Below are 19,805 nucleotides of genomic sequence, written 5' to 3' on the forward strand. Positions count from 1 at the left end.
CTGATAATTTGCAGCTCACTTGCAGCTAAACTCCAATATGCCAGTTACAAGCCACCCAGTAAATTATTGCTGGGATCAACACAAGTCCTCCTTTAACAGTAAGTGAGAAATAACAGGTGATCCATTAATGTATGTTAAGAGAATTACATAGAATGTACCGCACAGAAACAGGCCATTCAGCCCAACTGGTCTATGCCATTTATGCTCCACACGAGCCAATGACAGAGCTATTACTGTTATTACCAGTAGCCTGATTATTTCAAGGAAGACCTCTCAAATGAATATTTCACTCTCTTCACTAGAACATCAGCACAGTGGGGAGAATTTTGGCACGTGAATCTGTTATGTACAATTTTACTACCCTTCAAATTTTAATTTTTTAGCAATGTACTAATTTATCAGTGAGCCAGCTAATGACAAAGATAATACTGTAGTAATTATGCACAGTTCAATGCTTTTCATCAAAGCTCACAATTTTCAAAACAAACTAAACTTGTTGCCATTCACCAAAGGGTTTATAGATCAACTATTGTATATTATTTAATAAAAATTTGAATTGAAAGAGAACAAATAAAATGGTTGTTCATTAACACATATTCCAGTTTTTTTTTTTTTTTTTTTAAATAGATCTTTAAGCACCATTATGTCCTGAACATTAACCAGTTAACAACATTAACTGTTATTTATGTTGGTGACCAGCAAATCTAATACAGTCTGCATCGCACTAAAGAATCTCCAATATATTTCTGAGAGACTAGATCAACCACCTACTACACTATCTGGAACATGAAAAAATACACCAGGCCATGTAGAAATGTATAGTTATCTGTCACTGGGATCATTGTCTGCATTATTCAAATAAAGGCTGTTAAAGGATATTTAGACTGCCTTTATACTTCTAGTGTCCAAAATCATTGGCAAAAGATCTAAAGGGGAGATGAGGAGTAATGTCTTCACTCATAGTTGTCGAGATCTGAATGCTGTACTTGAAAAGATGGTGGAAGTGGATTCCATAAATAATTTTGAAAGGGAGTTGGACAGGTACTTGAGGATGAGGAACTTACAGGGTTACGGACAAAAAGCAGGGACGTGGGACTAAGCACGACTGCTCTTTCAAAGAGCCAGCACAGACATGATGGGTCGAATGGCCTCCTTCTGTGCTGCAAGTTTCTATGATTCTAGTGGGTTTCTGCAAAGAAGTATTAACATAAAATCAGGAACATAACTAGTATTCTGTAGCCAACAAGTAAAACCAAGTTTCACACCTCTCTAGCTTTGCAACAGGTGTACTATTACTCAGGTCCCCACGTTGGACAGCTTGGTCAAGTTATAAAACTGATTGCAGAGTCCTTTTAATGCTCCGATTAGATTGTGGATGCTGCTGCCCATGCTCTCAAAATATTAAAAATGTATGGGCCAGGGATCAGAGCTTTCTCTATATAGAATCATAGAATGGTTACAAGTACAGAAGGAGGCCATTCGGCCAGTTAAGCCCATGCCAGCTCTCTGCAAGAGCACTTCAGCTAGTCCGACTTCCCAGCCCTTTCCCCGTAGCCCTGCAATTGTTTTTCTTCAGGTACTTAACCAATTCCCTTTTGAAAGCTGCAATTGAGTCTTACAAAAGCTTTTCCCTGGCGAAGCTCAGTGTAACAAGACCCAGTGACCCCAACCAGGAATATAACTCTGTTGGGCTTTATTGGCAAAACAATAAGATAGACTCAGAGGCAACTGTATTAAGGGCAGATGTCAGAAAATTAACCCTTGTGGTTTTCAAGAACCAATATGCAAGTCAGAAATTTCCCTGTGCCAATACATGCTCCAACAATCCTGACTGAGCAAGTGATACCATAGTTGCCAACACATTTACATACAGGGGATAGGTGCTGACAAGGCCAGCAAGAGTTCCATAAGCAGCAACAGCAGTGTATAACATTCTGCCACTATTAATCTAGAAGGATTAAAGCACAATTTTGCAGGGCAACTGATACAAATCTTGCTTCTGACAAGCATGAATTCTGAAATGTTGGGAGTCGCACCAGTGCATTAAGACGTTGGAGCACCCTACTGGCTCAGCATGTTCTACACCCATCAATGTGCGTTCTTGTTAAGTTAATCCCCGTGACTGTCAGCCCAAAAAAACAAAATAAGTTAATCTTTTGCCCCAAATGACTGTTTAAAATTAAGTCTCCTAATGAGAACCAACCTCATATTAAGATTGATTTTCATATCCTAATTTACTTTCCATCGGATGCCATCAGGAGAGAGTATTTTGATGTGAGAATAGAATAAATGCTCAAAGACCGAGGGACAGGTATTTCGCTCACCTTCAACGTTACATCACATAGTTCTTTAGCTTCATAGAACTGATAGAGAGCGCGGTGATATTCCTTCCAAGCTTCATCTGCTTCAAAAAGAAAACAACCATCTGCTTCGGTGTCATGGTCAAAGGACCTATTGGGAAGCTTCCTGTTCTTCAGCTGATGATGCTTCAAATTTTCTGGAATCATATCACTTGAAGCCATTTCTTCAAATATATGCCTTCAGCTGCAAGTACCTCATTGAGACCTTCAAAACACTACCCTTTGTGAGTCAAACATCTCAGTAGTATCTGCAAATATATTCCTTCCTGGGTAAAAAAACAACACAAACTAATTAGTAATTTCACAAACTCACTTCCACATCAACACTATGCAGTATCGGTTAGCCAATTTCTACCTTTAAGAAAACAGACTATTACAAGTTCCTAGTTTTTATATTAACAATGAATAATGTGGGTTATTTTTAAAACCATTTGATAGCAGTGGAAATTTTTGCTTCATTGAGATGCACTTAATAGTCCAAAAACATGTATATGCTGTATTCCTCTAAAATCAGGTTTTGCAGCTGGGGTTTGCAGACCCAAGGGAAACCATTAGGGACCTGGGAGAGAATTGGATTTACTAAGGTGTTATTTCTATTGCTGTATATAAACTGCAATAAATCACTGTTCTTCCTTCAGGTAGCTGATGTTGTCTTTTGGAAATTAAGATGGGAGGTCCCTGGAAATGTGTCAATATTTGCAGTTTGAACAAAACAAAAAAATCACTGAGCAACAGATTAACTTTTATTAGCGTGTGCAGATGGAATAGCATCTTGGAGCTCCAACACATTAAAACAGAGGGATGGGACAGCATTTCAATTCCTCCTGATCTTAGCTGCAATGATAGAAGGAACGCTGCTCTGGTCTGCCCTTTCACACCTCTGGAAGCTAGTTTTATGCAGCACTTTTAGAGTGAATTACACAGCTGCTATTGGTACATTGTCCAAAGAGATATGGGAAAAAAAGTCAAACCCAAACCTGAATTTCTTTAAGTTTTCAGTGCGTATTGAACCATATTTTGAGAAACAAGGTTATAAAGAACTAACATACACTCATTGCTTCTGATCCTATATCAAAAATTACTTTTCATTTTGAAATAAGAGGATTCCCCAATCCAGCTAGTCATTGGATTGGCTTCAATGCCAGATGCAGTTTCCCCAACTAGCAGAAACAACCTTCCACTATTTACCCATTCAAAATTTTGAAAAACGTTATTAGATTCCCCCTTAGCTTTCTGTTCTGGTGAAAAAAGCCCCAGTTTTGAGCCTTTCATAACTGATAACTTCAATAATATAAAATGTAAAGTATATGGAGAAAGACCAGGGAAATTAAATTCCAGTCACTAGATCCACCTGATGAGCAAGCACTGACACAGATGCAATGGGCCTCCTTCTGGATTAGAATCTTTAAGATTGAAACCATGTGTTCACCCAGGTAGTTCCACTTTGACCATAGCAATCAAAAGCAGCCAATCTCTATCCCAAAAACATTTTGCACTGTTTATGCTTTTTGAAAATGATTACTATCTTGTGCATTGCATCACACTGCTGAAGAATACAGGGTACAAAACTCGACAGCTTTCCGTGGAGCAATATACATTTGTACAACTACTACTGATTCATACCAGTGACTGATAGTCACCATAGCATTGATCTTGTATAGAAAAAGTGGCAGGCAATCGGCGTTTACGAAAACGAAAACATGCAATTTTCTAAAATGGCTCATATTAAACCAATTCTCAATTTCAATTTTATTTGTCACATAACCAAATACAAGTAGTGAAATCCAGTCAGTGAAATGCTTTTTTCTGAACGAGCCGAGCGCACTAAGCAGCAAAGGACACTTAGCTGCTGGTACACACGGAGCCTGCAAGGACGGCAGCCATCTTCATCGGCGCCATCACAATAGGGTCCGCTCTCGCCTCACTCCGCCTTTCCCGCACTCCTGCCCGACAATTCTGTTGTCTTCTAGAAGCATGCCCTGGTAAAAATTTCACGAAAATAGAACTAGCAGGTGTGTTGGGAAGGAGTGGGAAGAGGAGCATAGTACTGGTAAATAGAATTACACCCCAGTTCATTCTGAGTTTTGCACAAATGTCTGCAAATTTCCATTTTTCATATTGGGCACCACATTACTGCTCAAAGAGGAAAAATGAAGACTATGCACCAAATAGGAATATAATTTGCATATAAAACAGCAACAGCAAATTAGATTCCCAGCAGCTGAAGCATTCAGACAATTGTACTTGCTGTGATTGAATTCATTCCTAGAAAGTCATTCAATGCAAATTTCTGGTCACATCAGTAGCAAAGGATTGCAGTGGCTACAATGAGCAAAAGGAGCTGAAGCAGTGACTCCAAAAAGGCAAGGTCTGCTCTTTCTCAAAGATTTACTGCAAAGTTTTCCATGTTGGAAAGTAATGACACCCAGTGCTCAACACTGTAGGAACAATATGAAGTCTATCCCTGACTTTTAAAAAGGAATGTGTACCTCCACACTCCAAGTTCATTCCCTGTTGTAATGTATGTACCTTTAAGGGGGGGGAACTACTTTCTACAGCTCATGTATACTGTAGTACCGGCAGTGACCACACCTGTATATAACGCTGAGTAGTAATCTGTTGTTTCAGTTGCAGTTTGAACCACGTTGAGTAAACACCTGTTGTACTGTTCTCTGCAGTCCTTTTCTTATTATTACATGGACGTAACAGTGGCAACGAGCAAGTTCGAACCTACCTGCAGCTCTGCATCACCTCCCAGGGATTCACTCCTGGAGAACGGTGGAGGAAGGTAGAGTCCAGAAGCACGGGCGTCGACCATGGGCAACCGCCCAGTCATCCAGCAGAGATTTGAGCATCGCAGGGGAGGCTGTCGAGAGCCAGGCTTGGCTTTCCAGTCACGGTGGTCCAGCAAAACGGGCTGGCAACAGGTACTGCGCAGACCCGTCCCAGACAGCGACGGGCTAGAGCCCGACCGAGCGGCACAGAAAAAGGCCGAGCAGCGTCGACGGGGGGGGGAGACAGAGAGAGAGAGACGCACAGGAAAACGCGAGGCACTGCCATTGCCACGAGGACCGCAGAGAGCGGCGTTACCAGCAGCACAGGAGCAGCACACGAAACCCACAGGGCGTCGCCATTTGCCACGAGGACCGCCGAGAGCGGCGTTGGCAGCAGTGCAGGAGACGCCATTTTAAGCCGCAGCGGGGAAGAAAGGAAAGCGCGGGAGATGCCATTTTAAGCCAGTCTAACCACACCCAAAAATGCCGAAGAGTGGCAGTATCACAGCGTTCGACAATGAAGTCGAAAATTGGACCACATATGTCGAACGCATAGAAGTATACTGCAAGGCGAATGAAGTGCCAGATGACAAGAAAGCACTGGTATTGTTGAATTCAATGGGTGCAAAAACGTATGGCTTACTACAAAACCTAGTAACCCCAGAGAAGCCAGTAGAAAAGGATTTTGAAAACAGTGTCAATCCTACAGGACCACTTAAACCCCACAGCGCTGCTGATAGCAGAAAGATTTAAGTTTCACAAAAGGAACCAGCATAAAGATGAAAGTAATGCTGAATATTTAACGGAACTGCGCAAGCTATCGAAACACTGCCAGTTTGGAACGGGACTAGCAGATACTTTAAGGGACAAGTTTGTGTGTGGGCTTCAAAGTGAAGGAACCCAGAAACGGCTTCTATCAGAAAAGGATCTTACGCTGGACAAGGCTTTCAGCATTGCAGTATCACACGAAGCAGCAGCACGGGGCGCTGCAGAGATACAACGGAGACTGCAAGAATATGGCACAAATGAAATACGGAACAGTGAAGTGCTATCGCTGCGGCAGAACAACACACGACCATAATGATTGCTGGTTCAAGTACAAAGTGTGCAGACGGTGTGGAAAAGTAGGACACATAGCAAGAGTCTGCAGGTCGGGAAAGAAAACCAGCAGCAAGAAATCTCCACAGGAGAAGTACAAGAACGTACACAAGGTGACGGAGAGTAGTTCAGACGAACAGAAGAGTGATACAAACTCCGGAAGCAAGGAGCTGGGTTGTCTGAAACTACATAATGTGATCAAAATGGAGGATCACCAAACTATCTGGGTCACGCTCAAGATAGACGGAGTCCAAGTGAAAATGGAATTGGACCCAGGATCAGCCCTAACAGTCATAAACCGAAGGGACTACAAGCGGCTATTCTCACATATACCCTTGAGAGATACAAAGATTGTCTTGAAGACGTACACGGGGCAAAAAGTCTACCCCAAAGGAAAAATAAGGGTGAACGTTATATATAACGGCAAGGAAACACCAAAAATGGACCTATATGTATTGCCAGATGGAGGACCACCACTACTAGGACGTGAATGGATCCGGAAGATACAGCAATATTGGCATTCCATACAAGTACTGACTGTAGATGCCAAAAAGGATGACAACGTCACACCTGGACGACTGTCAAAAATGCTAACTGACGCACAAGAAGTGTTCCAGCAGGGACTCGGAACACTAAAAGGCATAACAGCGACGATCAAAATAGAGGAAAATGCAAGCCCAAAGTTTTTTTTAAGGCCAGACCGGTACCTTATGCAATCCACCCAGCCGTCGAAGCAGAGCTGGAAGGTTTGGAACGTTCAGGAGTACTGTCCAAAGTGGACTGGAGCGAGTGGGCTACACCCATCGTTCCTGTAATGAAGAGGTCGTTGAGTAATACGCCTGGGGAACCAAAGAAGGTTCGCATCTGTGGGGACTTTAAGGTGACAGTGAACCCAGTCCTTCACACTGTACAATATCCGCTTCCGCGGATTGAAGATATTTTCGTCTCGCTATCTGGAGGGAAACGCTTCACTAAGATTGATCTGGCCCAGGCGTACCTGCAAATGGAGGTAGAAGAAGCCTCGAAACAGTACCTCACGATCAACACTCAAAGGTCTCTACCAATACAACCGGCTGGTGTTCGGGGTAGCATCAGCTCCGGCTATTTGGCAAAGGGCAATGGAACAAGTCCTGCAAGGGATTCCAGGGACCCAGTGTTATTTGGACGACATCCTGGTCACGGGCAAAAATGACAGTGATCACCTCGCCAACCTGGAGCAGGTGCTCACTAGATTGAAGGAATATGGGCTCCGAGCTAATCGCCACAAATGCGAGTTTTTCCAGAAGCAGATCTCGTATTGTGGCCACGTTATTGATAAAGAGGGGTTACATAAGTCCCCTGAAAAGATTGAGGCAGTAGTCAAGGCTCCAGCACCGGAAAATGTGTCACAACTGAGGTCGTTCCTCGGGCTGGTGAACTACTACCATAAGTTCTTGCCGAATTTGTCTACCGTACTACACCCACTGAACACCCTACTGCAAAGAGGGGTACCATGGAAGTGGAGTGACGAATGTAAACGAGCTTTCCAGAAGAGCAAAGCATTGATCACATCAAAAGAGGTGTTGGCTCATTTCAACCCAGCATTACCAATTCGGTTGGCGTGTGATGCATCACCCTACGGAATTGGAGCGGTGCTGTCGCACAAATTCCCGGACGGCTCGGAGAGGCCAGTAGCCTTTGCGTCTCGGTCACTAACCTCAGCCGAGCGTAACTACGCCCAGGTTGACAGGGAGGCCCTCAGCCTAGTGTGGGGAGTGAAAAGGTTCAATCACTTTCTGAATGGCAGGCAGTAACCAGTGGGGTACCACAGGGATCTGTCCTGGGCCCCCAGCTGTTCACAATTTACATTAATGACCTGGATCAGGGAGTCGGATGCAGCATTTCCAAATTTGCAGACGACACTAAACTAGGAGGGGGGGTGGGCTCAGAGGAAGAGACCAGGAAGCTCCAGAGCGATTTGGACAGACTGGGCGATTGGGCGGATAAATGGCAGATGCACTATAATGTGGACAAGTGCGAAGTTATCCACCTTGGGTGCAGGAACGGGAGGGCAAATTATTATTTAAATGGCAATAGATTGGGAGAGGGGGAAGTACAGAGAGACCTGGGTGTTCTTGTACACCAGTCACTGAAGGCGAGCATGCAGGTGCAACAGGCGGTCAAGAAGGCAAACGGTATGCTGGCCTTCATAGCAAAAGGGTTAGAATACAGGAACAGGGATACCTTGCTGCAGCTGTACAGGGCACTGGTGAGACCACACCTCGAGTACTGTGTACAGTTTTGGTCGCCTCATCTGAGGAAGGATGTTCTTGCCATGGAGGGGGTGCAGCGGCGATTCACCAGGCTGATACCAGGAATGGCGGGAATGACCTATGAGGAGAGACTATGTAGTTTAGGGATGTACACACTGGAGTTTAGAAGATTGAGAGGGGACCTCATAGAAGTGTATAAAATTCTGACAGGTCTAGACAGACTGGATGCAGAAGGAATGTTTCCCTTGGCGGGTGAGAACAGAACTAGAGGACATAATTTAAGGATAAGGGCTAAACCATTTAGGACAGAGATGAGGGGGAATTTCTTCACTCAGAGAGTGGTGAACCTGTGGAACTCATTGCCACAGAGGGCAGTGTACGCCAGCTCATTAAATATATTTAAGAGGGAATTAGATATATTTCTACGGGCAAAAGGGGTTAAGGGTTACGGAGAGAAGGCGGGGACGGGATACTGAATTAAAGGATCAGCCATGATCTCATCGAATGGCGGAGCAGGCACGAAGGGCCGAATGGCCTACTCCTGCTCCTATCTTCTATGTTCTATGTACTATCTGCATGGGCAGAAGTTCACCTTGCTGACTGACCACCAACCACTTGTCTCCATCTTTAATCCAAAGAAGGGCGTTCCGGTGATGACTGCGCAACGGCTACAAAGATGGTCCCTTTTTCTAGGGGCGCACCAATATGAAATCGAGTATAAGGGCACGAAACAGCATGGAAACGCTGATGGGCTATCACGCCTGCCACTGCCTACTGCGGGGGAAGCACCAGCAGTGGATCCTGTCGAAATATTTCATTCGACGATAATTGAATGCTTGCCAGTAACTAACGCTGGTATAGAGAAGGAGACCCGAAATTACCAGACACTGTCTCGGGTATATGATTTGACGGTGAAGGGATGGCCAGCACATGGCGACTCACTGTTGCCAGCATTCTCATCCAGAAGAGAACAGCTGTCAGTATGCCAGGGGACCTTGATGTGTGGATCCCGAGTGGTAATTCCACCCAAGTTAAGGGAGAGAGTGCTCAATGAGCTTCACGAAGGTCATCTGGGAGGGGTGAAAATGAAAAGCCTTGCTAGGGCTTATGTGTGGTGGCCGGGGATCGATCAGCAAATCGAGGACCTGACAAAGAGCTGCTCAGGATGCCAGAAGGTCCAAAATGCACCACCACATGCCCCTCTACACCCATGGGAGTGGCCCTCATCTCCATGGCAACGGGTGCATATTGATTTTGCTGGTCCATTCATGGACTCAATGTTTTTAATAGCCGTGGATGCACACTCGAAATGGCCGGAGGTGATCAAAATGTCCTCCACCACCACGAAGAAAACTATTGCAGTCCTACGGACCATTTTTGCCAGGAACGGCTTGCCAGAGCAGATTTGCTCTGATAACGGACCACAGTTTGTGTCTGAAGAGTTTCGAAGATTTATGAAAAGGAATGAGGTAAGGCATTACACATCCGCCCCGTATCATCCAGCCACAAATGGATTGGCTGAGAGGTTCGTACAAACCTTTAAAAAAGCACTAAAGGCCATGTGCGATGACGACATTCCACTGCAGCATAAGGTGGACAATTTCCTGTTAGCCTACAGAAATGCGACACATGCAGTCACCAACCAGGCCCCGGCCATGATGTTCTTTAACCGAAGGTTGAGATCTCGTCTGGATTTGCTCAGACCAAATGTACGAAGAGATGTTGAGAGTAAGCAATTCCAGCACATCAATGAGAAGCCGACAAGGAGCTTCAATGTAGGGCAACCAGTCTTGGACCGCGACTACCGAACAGAGAAATGGCAACCAGGAACGATATGCACACGGCAGGGGCCGCTAATGTACACAGTGGACATTGGGGAGAGCATCGTGAGACGCCATGCTGACCAGATCCTAGAGTCACAGGAACGAGTCAACCCCATGCCTCGCCCATACGTACCTGGTGATGAACCCGACGTACAGGTAACATCTACCCGAGAAACAGTAGCATCGGAAGCTGATGAACCAACCGACGACAGGGGGCCAGAATCGCCTCCGCACCAAGAGCAAGACACTCGGGAAAGGCACTATCCAGAAAGGATCAGGAAGCCTCCCCAAAGACTGAATTTATAAAATAGACTATTTTCAGCTAATGTTGCATGTTAAAAGTGTTAATTGTAATTAGTTTGATATTTAATTGTTAAATGAGTGTTATGGTACTGTTAATCTAAAAGGGGAGGAATTGTAATGCATGTACCTTTAAGGGGGGAACTACTTTCTACAGCTCCTGTATACTGTAGTACCGGCAGTGACCACACCTGTATATAATGCTGAGTAGTAATCTGTTGTTTCAGTTGCAGTTTGAACCACATTGAGTAAACACCTGTTGTACCGTTCTCTGCAGTCCTTTTCTTATTATTACACGGACGTAACACCTGTCCTCACTCGTACAAAGGAAAATTAGCCTGAAGTGCCGGGGTCCCTTTGCTGAAATACTATCATTCCAAATTCTTCCATTTACCATTTGGGTTCGATTCTGTTTGCAGCATGAAGAGCTCACATTACTCTGAACCATAGGCTGTATTTCTCCACTAGCAAGGATCCAGATAGAAATTTATAAATGGACTGGTCAGTTTAACAATGCCCAAGCAAGAGCTTGAAGAAACATTGTGTGCATATGTGAGGTTGAAGGACTTTTAGAAAGTCTGTTAAGAGAATGATTGTTTTAATGGCATGTGTGTGTTGGGAGATAATTAAAATAGTGCATTACACGTCAAGAAAAAAACACAATTGCTGGAAATCTGGAACAAAAACAGAAAATGCTGGAAATGCACAAGTCAGTCAACATCTGTAAGGAGAAAAGACAGGTTTATATTTTGGGTATAACCTTCAACAAAACTGAAAATTCCTGAGATTTAAGGAGACCGGGGTTGCCAAGATGCTCCTGAAGTTCTGTGGTGCTGCTTTTTTGCTTGAAATGACCCAAAGAACCAGGAGAAAGGCAAACAAGTACACAAGAGTGCAGCTTAGTTTAGCAGCGTGAAACTACCAAGCCTGTGCCAGAGCAGTGTCCTTTTAAAAAAAGATAGCTGTGCAAGTCTAATTTGCTAATTAATTGAAGTGTCTAGACTAGAGGTTTCTCATTATGCCAAGTGACAGAAACAGATGAAGTAGCTCCCTATAAGTTTGATAGGAGAGATAGGCAAACCAATGATTCACTAACCTGGACATTAACTAGAAAGAAAATGCTTAACTTGTGTTGTAACAAGAGACTGGACATGTTTATCCTTTTAAGAACCAGAGTGGAAATTGAGAGGACTGTGGATGAGAGAAACTATAAACAGCTACTGAAAGTTATCGGCTGCGCTTGATCTGTTCAAACTCTACCTAAAAAGAAAAATGTTTCGGAATATATTGGAAACTGGGGGTGCTCCCAAAACCTCTCCAGAAAATAACAATGAAAATCTTTAATAACAACAGAAAATGCTGGAAAAACTCAGGAGGTCAGGCAACATCCGTGGAGAGAAATTTGAGTTGACGTTTCGGGTCAAACCCTTCTTCAAAACTGGAAAGAAAAGAAATTAGATCGAAGGCAGGGCTGCGATTGGACAAAAGAATAAAAGAAACAAAAGAAGTAAAAGAGATTAGAAACTAGACGAGATGGTAATAGGCTGAGATTAGGTGTAAAGTGTACTGGCAGGGCAAAAGATAGCTGCCAGGTGTGAGAGAGAAACAAAAGGAAAGGGGGGGGGGAAAGGAGTGGAAAAATTACAAGAAAAAATGAAATAGGGGCCGAGGTTATGATCTGAAATTGTTGAACTCGATATTGAGTCCGGAAGGCTGCAGACTGCCTAAATCGGAAGATGAGGTGCTGTTCCTCGAGTTTACGTTAAGCTTCCGTGGATGTTGCCTGACCTGCTGAGTTTTTCCAGCATTTTCTGTTATTTCGGATTTCCAACATCTACAGTATTTTGCTATCGTACTAATGAAAATCTTTAATTGCACTAGGAATCTCAGCGCACCATGTACGCACCCCTGAACAAAATAATCCCTACAAGTAGCCTGTGATATCATAGTCTCATTTTTCAACAACATTGGAACAGCAGTTTAATCATGAAAATGTCAGCTTGAGTAGCTGATAATGCACAATTTTTTGGCATCAAATGCCAAAGTTAGGTAAGGACAACACAGCCAACATGTTGAAAAATAAAGAGGCTGCTCTGTGTGTGTTATACAGAGTGACAGATGGATCAGGAGCTGTTAGGGATTGCAATGCAAAATGGAGCATGAGCTTGCAGTCAAGGGAGAAAGTGAAGGCAGGTCATGAGTGTTCTGACAGCAACCTGCTATTTCAAATCTAGTTTAAATTCTTGGTTACTGACCCAATAGTTACTTTGCAAAGCATGTTTTAGATTTATGTAAAAAAAATGTACCCTCCTGATTCTCAGTTCCTGAAAGTGAGGTCATTATTTTAAAAGACATCTTGGTCATTGCAAACATAAGAACATACCGTAGGCAATAAAGAGTTAATTTTCCCACACCAGACATTTGTTATTGTTCGCAGTAAGTCCCTCCCCTCCTTTTTAAATATCCCTCCAGCTCTATTGTGCCATTTTAACATCAGGAAAAGAAATTGCCAGTAGCAGGAAGCTGAGAGTAAGCAGCAGGCCAAGTGCCAGATAGAAAACTTTTAAAAAGAAATCCCAAATAAATACACAGCTGGAGCCTTGCTCTGCTATAGGCACAACGTCAACCAAGTCCCAGTGGAGACGACCACTTTAAAATATAACTATCCAATTTTCATTACAGAATGTGGCAAGCTGGAAGGAGGTAACACTGGTACTCGGGAAAATCCATACCCAAAATGTATTGCTGACAAACTTCACTGTTTAATATTGAATGATTCTGGAACTATAATGCCTACTTCCACTTTTGTAATATTGCCCACCTCCGCCCTACCTCAGTCCATCTACTGCTGAAACTCATCCATGCCGGTCACCTCCAGACTCAACTATTCCAATGCTCTCCTGGCCAGCCTCCTATTCTCCACCCTCCGTAAACTTCAGCTCATCCAAAACTCTGCCACCTGTGCCCTAACCAGCACCAGGTCCCCGCCCTCACTGACCTACATTGCCACCCCCCATGCTGCCCAACGCCTCAAATTTAAAATTCTCATTGTGTTAAAATTCCTTAAAACCTTGCTCTGTAACCTCCTCCATCCCTTCCCTGATCACACTGTTCCTCTTGCGAATCCCCCCCCACCCCATCCTTTGCTCCATCATTAGCAACTATGCCCTCAGCCATCTAAGCCCATGCTCTGAAATTCCTTCCCTCTCCTCCCTTAAGACCCTCCTTAAAACCCATCTGTCACCCCTCCAAATATATCCTTCTTTGGCTTGGCATCCATTTATTGATTACACCTCAAGTGTTTTGGGACATTTTTCTACATTAAAGGCACTATATAAATCCAAGTTGTTATTGTACACTGTAGACCAGGTTCAGGCTCCATGTAGAGTGTCCTCATCACCGCCATCTCCATGATTAGCACTCTACAAAGATCCCTAAATTCCTTGTGTACTATATTAAAACTATATTCCCTATGCTCCTGTATACACTATTCTTGGGTATTTGTACAACTAAAAAAGGTCACAAGTGCTTTTAGTTATGTTAACGATGGAAGGCACATAAAGTGCACCAACATTTAGCAGAAACCGTGAAAGCATGAAAGTCTGTCAGTCAGGGGCAGATATAAGGAAATGAATAGATGTGCAACTTCGAAAGTACAAAATCAATTAATGATGTGCTATCACAATGTTATAAAAGTCCATTAAATTGGCATCAGCTTTGTTGAAAAGTTTTTGGTGATTTTTTTTAATTTAAAGTTTTACATTCCCACAAAAAATAACATTACAAGACATTATATGCATTCAGAGAAGAAAAAAATACCAATATAAAAAGAGAAAAAACAAACCAGTTACCAAACAGAACAGCTCACAAAAAGATAGCAACAAATAACAGGATAAGGGGGGTAACAGAGGAGAAAATTCAGAATTGGATTATCGCAGGAAAGCTATGAAACAAATTTGAGAAGAGGAGTGTCATGAGGTTACCAAGGAGGATAGGACAGAGTGGAGACAGGTACAGAACCAAAATTATTCCAAACAAGTTAAAGGGCTTTTGCCAAATCCACTGTAGCCTTGAGACACATGAAGTCCTCATATTTAGCTACATGGGAAAGCAAAAAACCAGCAGCTGTGATTCCATCTGTTTATTATTCCCAGCACAACATAACTCACTTACTACAAAATTGCCAAACCAAAATCAATGTCTTCTAATATAAAATTCCAGTAAGAGGCCCCAGATCCCCAGAATAAGCAGTACGTGAACAACAGGAACACATACCTTCAAGCCAAGTCCTTAAGAATCTTTGTAACTCCAGAAGGAAGTAACCCAGGACATTCCTACAACAAATGAACCAAGGTACCTAGCTTTGCATTTATGGTCAGCCCAATGTCTGACACTGACAGAAGCCCATCACCACCCTGAAGAATCTCCAAATCAAGCTACTGAGCAATCTACCTGTAGGCTTTGCCTCATATGGAATGTACACACTCTTCCCATAGGGACACAACCCATTTAACAAGTCGAGAGAGTTTGGGCACAGATTAGTGGAGCCAAGATTTATGGACCACACTCAAGTGTGCATAATAGGTACTGCTGGAGTTTAATCAGCTAAAACCATGAAGCTTACTGGAGCAATTTCCAGCTGCTAATTCAGCTGAGATCACAGAGGCATTGACTTGCAGAATTATCTGGAGCAGTGAGAAGAATTCCAACTCCCAGTGATAGCTCTATCCATCCAGGTTCCATCAGTGAATACTGCACACCTGCCTGCTGCAGGTACTAAATCTACCAGAGGGTTTTTAAAAATTCATTTTATGAGATGTGGGCGTCGCTGGCAAGGCCAGCATTTATTGCCCATCCCTAATTGCCCTCGAGAAGGTGGTACTGAGCCGCCTTCTTGAACCGCTGCAGTCTGTGTGGTGAAGGTACTCCCACAGTGCTGTTAGGTAGGTAGTTCCAGGATTTTGACCTAGCGATGACGAAGGATCACCGATATACTTTTAAGTCAGGATGGTGTGTGACTGGGAGGGGAACTTGGAGATGGTGGTGTTCCCATGCGCCTGCTGCCCTTGTCCTTCTAGGTGGAAGAGGTTGTGGGTTTGGGAGGTGCTGCCAAAGAAGCCATGGCGAGTTGCTGCAGTGCATCATGTAGATGGTACACACTGCAGCCACGGTACACCAGTGGTGGAGGGAGTGAATGTTTAAGGTGATGGATGGGGTGTCAATCAAGCAGGCTGCTTTGTCCTGGGTGGTGTCGAGCTTGTGTTGTTGGAGCTGCACTCATCCAGGCAAATGGAGATTATTCCATCACACTCCTTACTTGTGCCTTGTAGATGGTGGAAAGGCTTTGGGGCGTCAGGAGAGACACTTGCCACAGAATATCTAGCCTCTGATCTGCTCTTGTAGCCACAGTATTTATGTGGTTCCAAGCTTCTGTCACCAAATGTGTGTTCCTGGAACTACTTCAACCCCACATATCTGCAATAAATCTCCACCAAAACGTATCCATATGGAAATGCCATGGGAGTTCTGTGCAGCCTATTAAGCTTACTGAATTGTGAAGCTGGGGAACAGGCATAACAGGCTACACTGCAGTTATCTGAAATATTGCTTGCTCTCTCACTTCCTCTCCTAGGATATTCCATAAACACAAAACCAGGAATTAAAATACCAATCGTCATTAAAAGGTGCACAAGCCTCAAAGTTTGGTGGCAGGCGAGATGACGAAGGCTTTTTCCCAGCACAGTCTTTTCTGGCCTTTCTCGTTCTATGGTAACTAAGACAGTGTCCTTTAAAAATAATTCATTAAAGTTAAGATTAATTCTCATATGCTGGCGAGTTCCCAAATCTCCCCTCATCATAGGAACAGGAGTAGGCCATTCATCCCCCTTGAGACTGTCCCGCTATTCAATTAGATCATGGTGCATCTGTGCCACAACTCAATTGACGTGCCTTTGTGCCCCTTTGGTGTTGGACGGAGGCCAAATGGGTGGGAAATTAAGAGATACTTTAACAGATCACTCGCTCTCCGAACAGCTCTCTGAAGAACATTGTTTCGGGCGGGGGGAGGCCTGAAACCAGTCACCTACCCTCTGGATTCCAGGTGGTTAGTGATCCGCGGAGGACAGATGAACCGGAGAACGGAGAGCGATTTATACCCGTACACAAAAGTAGTGCATAATTTTGCCCATCCTATACGTTACTCCTGATAATGGAGGGAAACACTCCATTGGTATAAACTAACGTGTTCAGTGAGCTTTGTTCGCGTGTGATCCCCAATCTGGCGGGGGGAACCCTTTCAACATATTCCCCCGCACATTGGGCTGTTCGTTACCGCATTAGCGAGGACTATAACTGAAATACAAAGCTGCCTTGAGTCAAACAGTCCGAAAAGTCATTGGAGAATGGAATATTTCCAACCCCGAGGAGGTGAGCAAATGAACAGTTGTTTACAAAACACACCAAGAAACATCACATGCACCGAAAATATATCAAAACATTGTGTTCAGAAATAAAATCGACCCCAGTTCAGGTATACAGCCTGGGAGTTTACTCTTTGTTCATATGAATATTTAGCAGACATTAACCCACTCTAATCCTGAAGCCTAAAATAATTTCAATTTAGTCAATTTGCATTTCAGTAGAAATGATACAACGCTCGAGTTTGTTCGTTTAACATTTGAAAAAACTAACGAACTATGCCAGAGAGTCCTTAAATTCTCAGCCATACCTTGTTCTGTTCTGTCTGCAGCCACAGCAGACAGAACCAGTAACTCCCAGCTCGCACTTCTCCCTTGTTGCTGTTTTGTATCGTTTGTGGGGGACGCTCTCTGCAAAGACACAATTTGCTTCCCTGGAGTGCAAGGCTAACCGTTAACACTTCCGGGTTGCCCAGGCGCGAGGAGAGCCGGTGCCGGTGTCGGGCTGCTCCGCTCTGCAGCGCCGGGGTTCCCTCTCGCGCTCAGCTCCTGTCACACGCGCCCGCCCCGGCGCCGGGAAAGGTTCGGAGGCGAGCGCGAGCCGCGCGTTCCCGCCCTTGTGTGTGTGCGCGCGCTCTCTCTTGCAAGAGTTGCAGCTATCTGTTCTTTATCTTCTAGAAATGATCTTCAGGGTGATTTGAAAACTGATGAATCCTCTAGCGTGCTGCTGGTTTTCAACAGACGACGAAGGAACTTGAAAGTACCGAGTGCAAAAGGAATTAATGTACTGCACATTTGTGTATGTAAACTGCATAAGGCGTGGTGTTGCAACTTTCAGTCTCCCTGGTTCTGGTATAAAAATTGCTCAAATAAGAGAAAAAAGCTATCGCTGTTAAAAATACACAACGACGCCGGTAAAACTTGACCATTAATCGCAATTTCACTTGAAGACATTACACGACACATAAGCTACAGGAGGAATATCACATTTAATAGCAAAAGCAAAATATTTTAATAACTTTTTATAGTACAAGCGGTAATTCAACAAAATATGCAACCTCAAGATGTTAAACAAATGAATACAAGTCAAGTTCTGGCATCTTCTAGGGACAGTGAGTAATCGATCCATCTGTTCCTTTGATGCGACAATTGAAATGTCCTTGAGAAGGGTCAAAATGTCTTCTGCCTGCGACGATCCGGACCATTCTTCGTAGCAAATAAACCGGGTACCTCTAAAATCTCCGCTTTACTCTTCTGGACAAACTCCTCTAGTTTCTTCTCCAACCGTTAAATATTTCTTGAAGGATTAAAAATGCATGCGGCACGCCGACACTTTGTCCGATAAATGAACTTCTTCACATTAGAGTAAACCTGGCGCACAAGTGGAGAATGTACAAGTATATAATTGAAATTACAATGCAAATTCCAACTTTTGTTCTTTATGCCCCGACCCATAACAAAATCAACAACAGCTCATAATTAACGGGATTACTTTTCTGCCTGCCATAAAACCCAATTATGAGTAATATAAATTTGGAGGTTTCTCAAACTTTTAGACAAGTTTTCTTGTTCCAGTTGATAAGGATCCTTCTGATGTTCCTGCTTGACCAGCCAAAAGAAAATATAGTTGTTAGATAAAATGATCCATCTAAACCCTTATAGTGCTAGTATAAGTTTCATAGGTGTTCTAAATGCCACACAATTAATCATTTATGTTAAAACAATTAGCACTATGTAAGTTCAGTATATCTCCTACAAGTGGGACAATATTATTCCATTTGATGCTAATTAACTTGATTATCACTCATTAAACTTGCATTTTATTATTCCTTCATGGGATGTGGGCATCGCTGGCAAGGCCAACATTTATTGCCCATCCCTAATTGTCCTTGAGAAGGAGGTGGGGAGCTGCCTTCTTGAACCGTTGTAGTCCATGTGGTGAAGGTGCTCCCACAGAGCTGTTAGGTAGGGATTTCCAGGTTTTGACCCAGCAACGATAAAAGAACGGTGATATATTTCCAAGTCAGGGTGGTGTGTAACTTGGAGGGGAACTTAAGTTTTTGGTGATGGTGTCCCATGTGCCTGTTGCTCTTATCCTTCTAAGTGGTAGGGGTTACGAGTTTGTGAGGTGCTGTCAAAGAAGCTTTGGTGAGTTGGTACACATCTTGTAGATGGTACACACTGCAGTCACGGTACGCCGGTGGTGGAGGGAGTGAATGTTTAAGGTGGTGGATGGGGTGCAGATCAAATGGGCTGCTTTGACCTGGATCGTGTCGAGCTTGAGTGTTGTTGGAGCTGCACTCAACCAGGCAAGTGGAGAGTATTCCATCACACTCCTGACTTGTGCCTTGTAGGTGGTGGAATGGCTTTTGGGAGTCAGGAGGTGAGTTACTTGCTGTAGAATACCCAACCTTTGACCTGCTCTTGTAGCCACAGTATTTATGTGGTGGGTCCAGTTAAGTTTCTGGTCAATGGTGACCCCCATGATGTTGATGGTGGGGGAATTTGATGATGGTAATACCATTGAATGTCAAGGGGAGGTGGTTAGACTCTCTCATGTTGGAGTTGGTCATTGCCTGGTACTTGTGTGGCACATATACTTGCCACTCATCAGCCCAAGCCTGGATGTTGTCCAGGTCTTGCTGCATGCGGGCATGGACTGCTTCATTATCTGAGGATTTGCGAATGGAACTGAACACTGTGCGAACATCCCCACTTCTGACCTAATGATGGCGGGAAGGTCATTGAAGAAGCAGCTGAAGATGGTTGTTTATATCATAAT

General features: G+C 43.8%; 2 protein-coding genes and 1 long non-coding RNA gene across 8 annotated transcripts in view; 1 reads left to right on the plus strand and 2 right to left on the minus strand.

Annotated features, from left to right (window-relative positions):
* The window catches only part of klhl8 (kelch-like family member 8), a 66,306-nt gene extending 48,763 nt beyond the window's left edge, over positions 1-17,543 (minus strand). For 2 of the 3 annotated variants that reach the window (XM_085964061.1, XM_085964058.1), the window contains exons 1-2: positions 17,335-17,543; positions 2,325-2,626 (exon numbers count right to left, since the gene is read on the minus strand). In XM_085964061.1, the coding sequence (XP_085820187.1) occupies positions 2,325-2,522 (198 nt within the window). In that variant the 5' untranslated portion in view covers positions 2,523-2,626; positions 17,335-17,543. The remainder of the gene's footprint in view (positions 1-2,324; positions 2,627-17,334) is intronic. The other variant, XM_085964064.1, reaches the window with a different exon arrangement.
* A 129-nt stretch (positions 17,544-17,672) lies between these two features.
* Positions 17,673-19,805, plus strand: part of LOC147123036 (uncharacterized) — a 54,111-nt gene continuing 51,978 nt past the window's right edge. The window contains exon 1 of the long non-coding RNA XR_015073189.1: positions 17,673-17,822. This is a non-coding gene — a long non-coding RNA (uncharacterized LOC147123036). The remainder of the gene's footprint in view (positions 17,823-19,805) is intronic.
* The window catches only part of LOC147123037 (uncharacterized), a 49,608-nt gene continuing 47,796 nt past the window's right edge, over positions 17,994-19,805 (minus strand). For 2 of the 4 annotated variants that reach the window (XM_085964073.1, XM_085964092.1), the window contains one exon: positions 17,994-18,625. Coding sequence is in view for 1 of the 4 variants with exons in the window: in XM_085964104.1 (XP_085820230.1) it covers positions 18,379-18,394 (16 nt within the window). In the remaining 3 variants the exon portion in view is untranslated. The remainder of the gene's footprint in view (positions 18,626-19,805) is intronic. The other 2 variants (XM_085964078.1, XM_085964104.1) reach the window with 1 other exon arrangement.

Source organism: Somniosus microcephalus, chromosome 2, assembly GCF_052327205.1.
Source record: "Somniosus microcephalus isolate GS21.2 chromosome 2, FLI_Smic_1.0, whole genome shotgun sequence".
Lineage (NCBI taxonomy): Eukaryota > Metazoa > Chordata > Chondrichthyes > Squaliformes > Somniosidae > Somniosus > Somniosus microcephalus.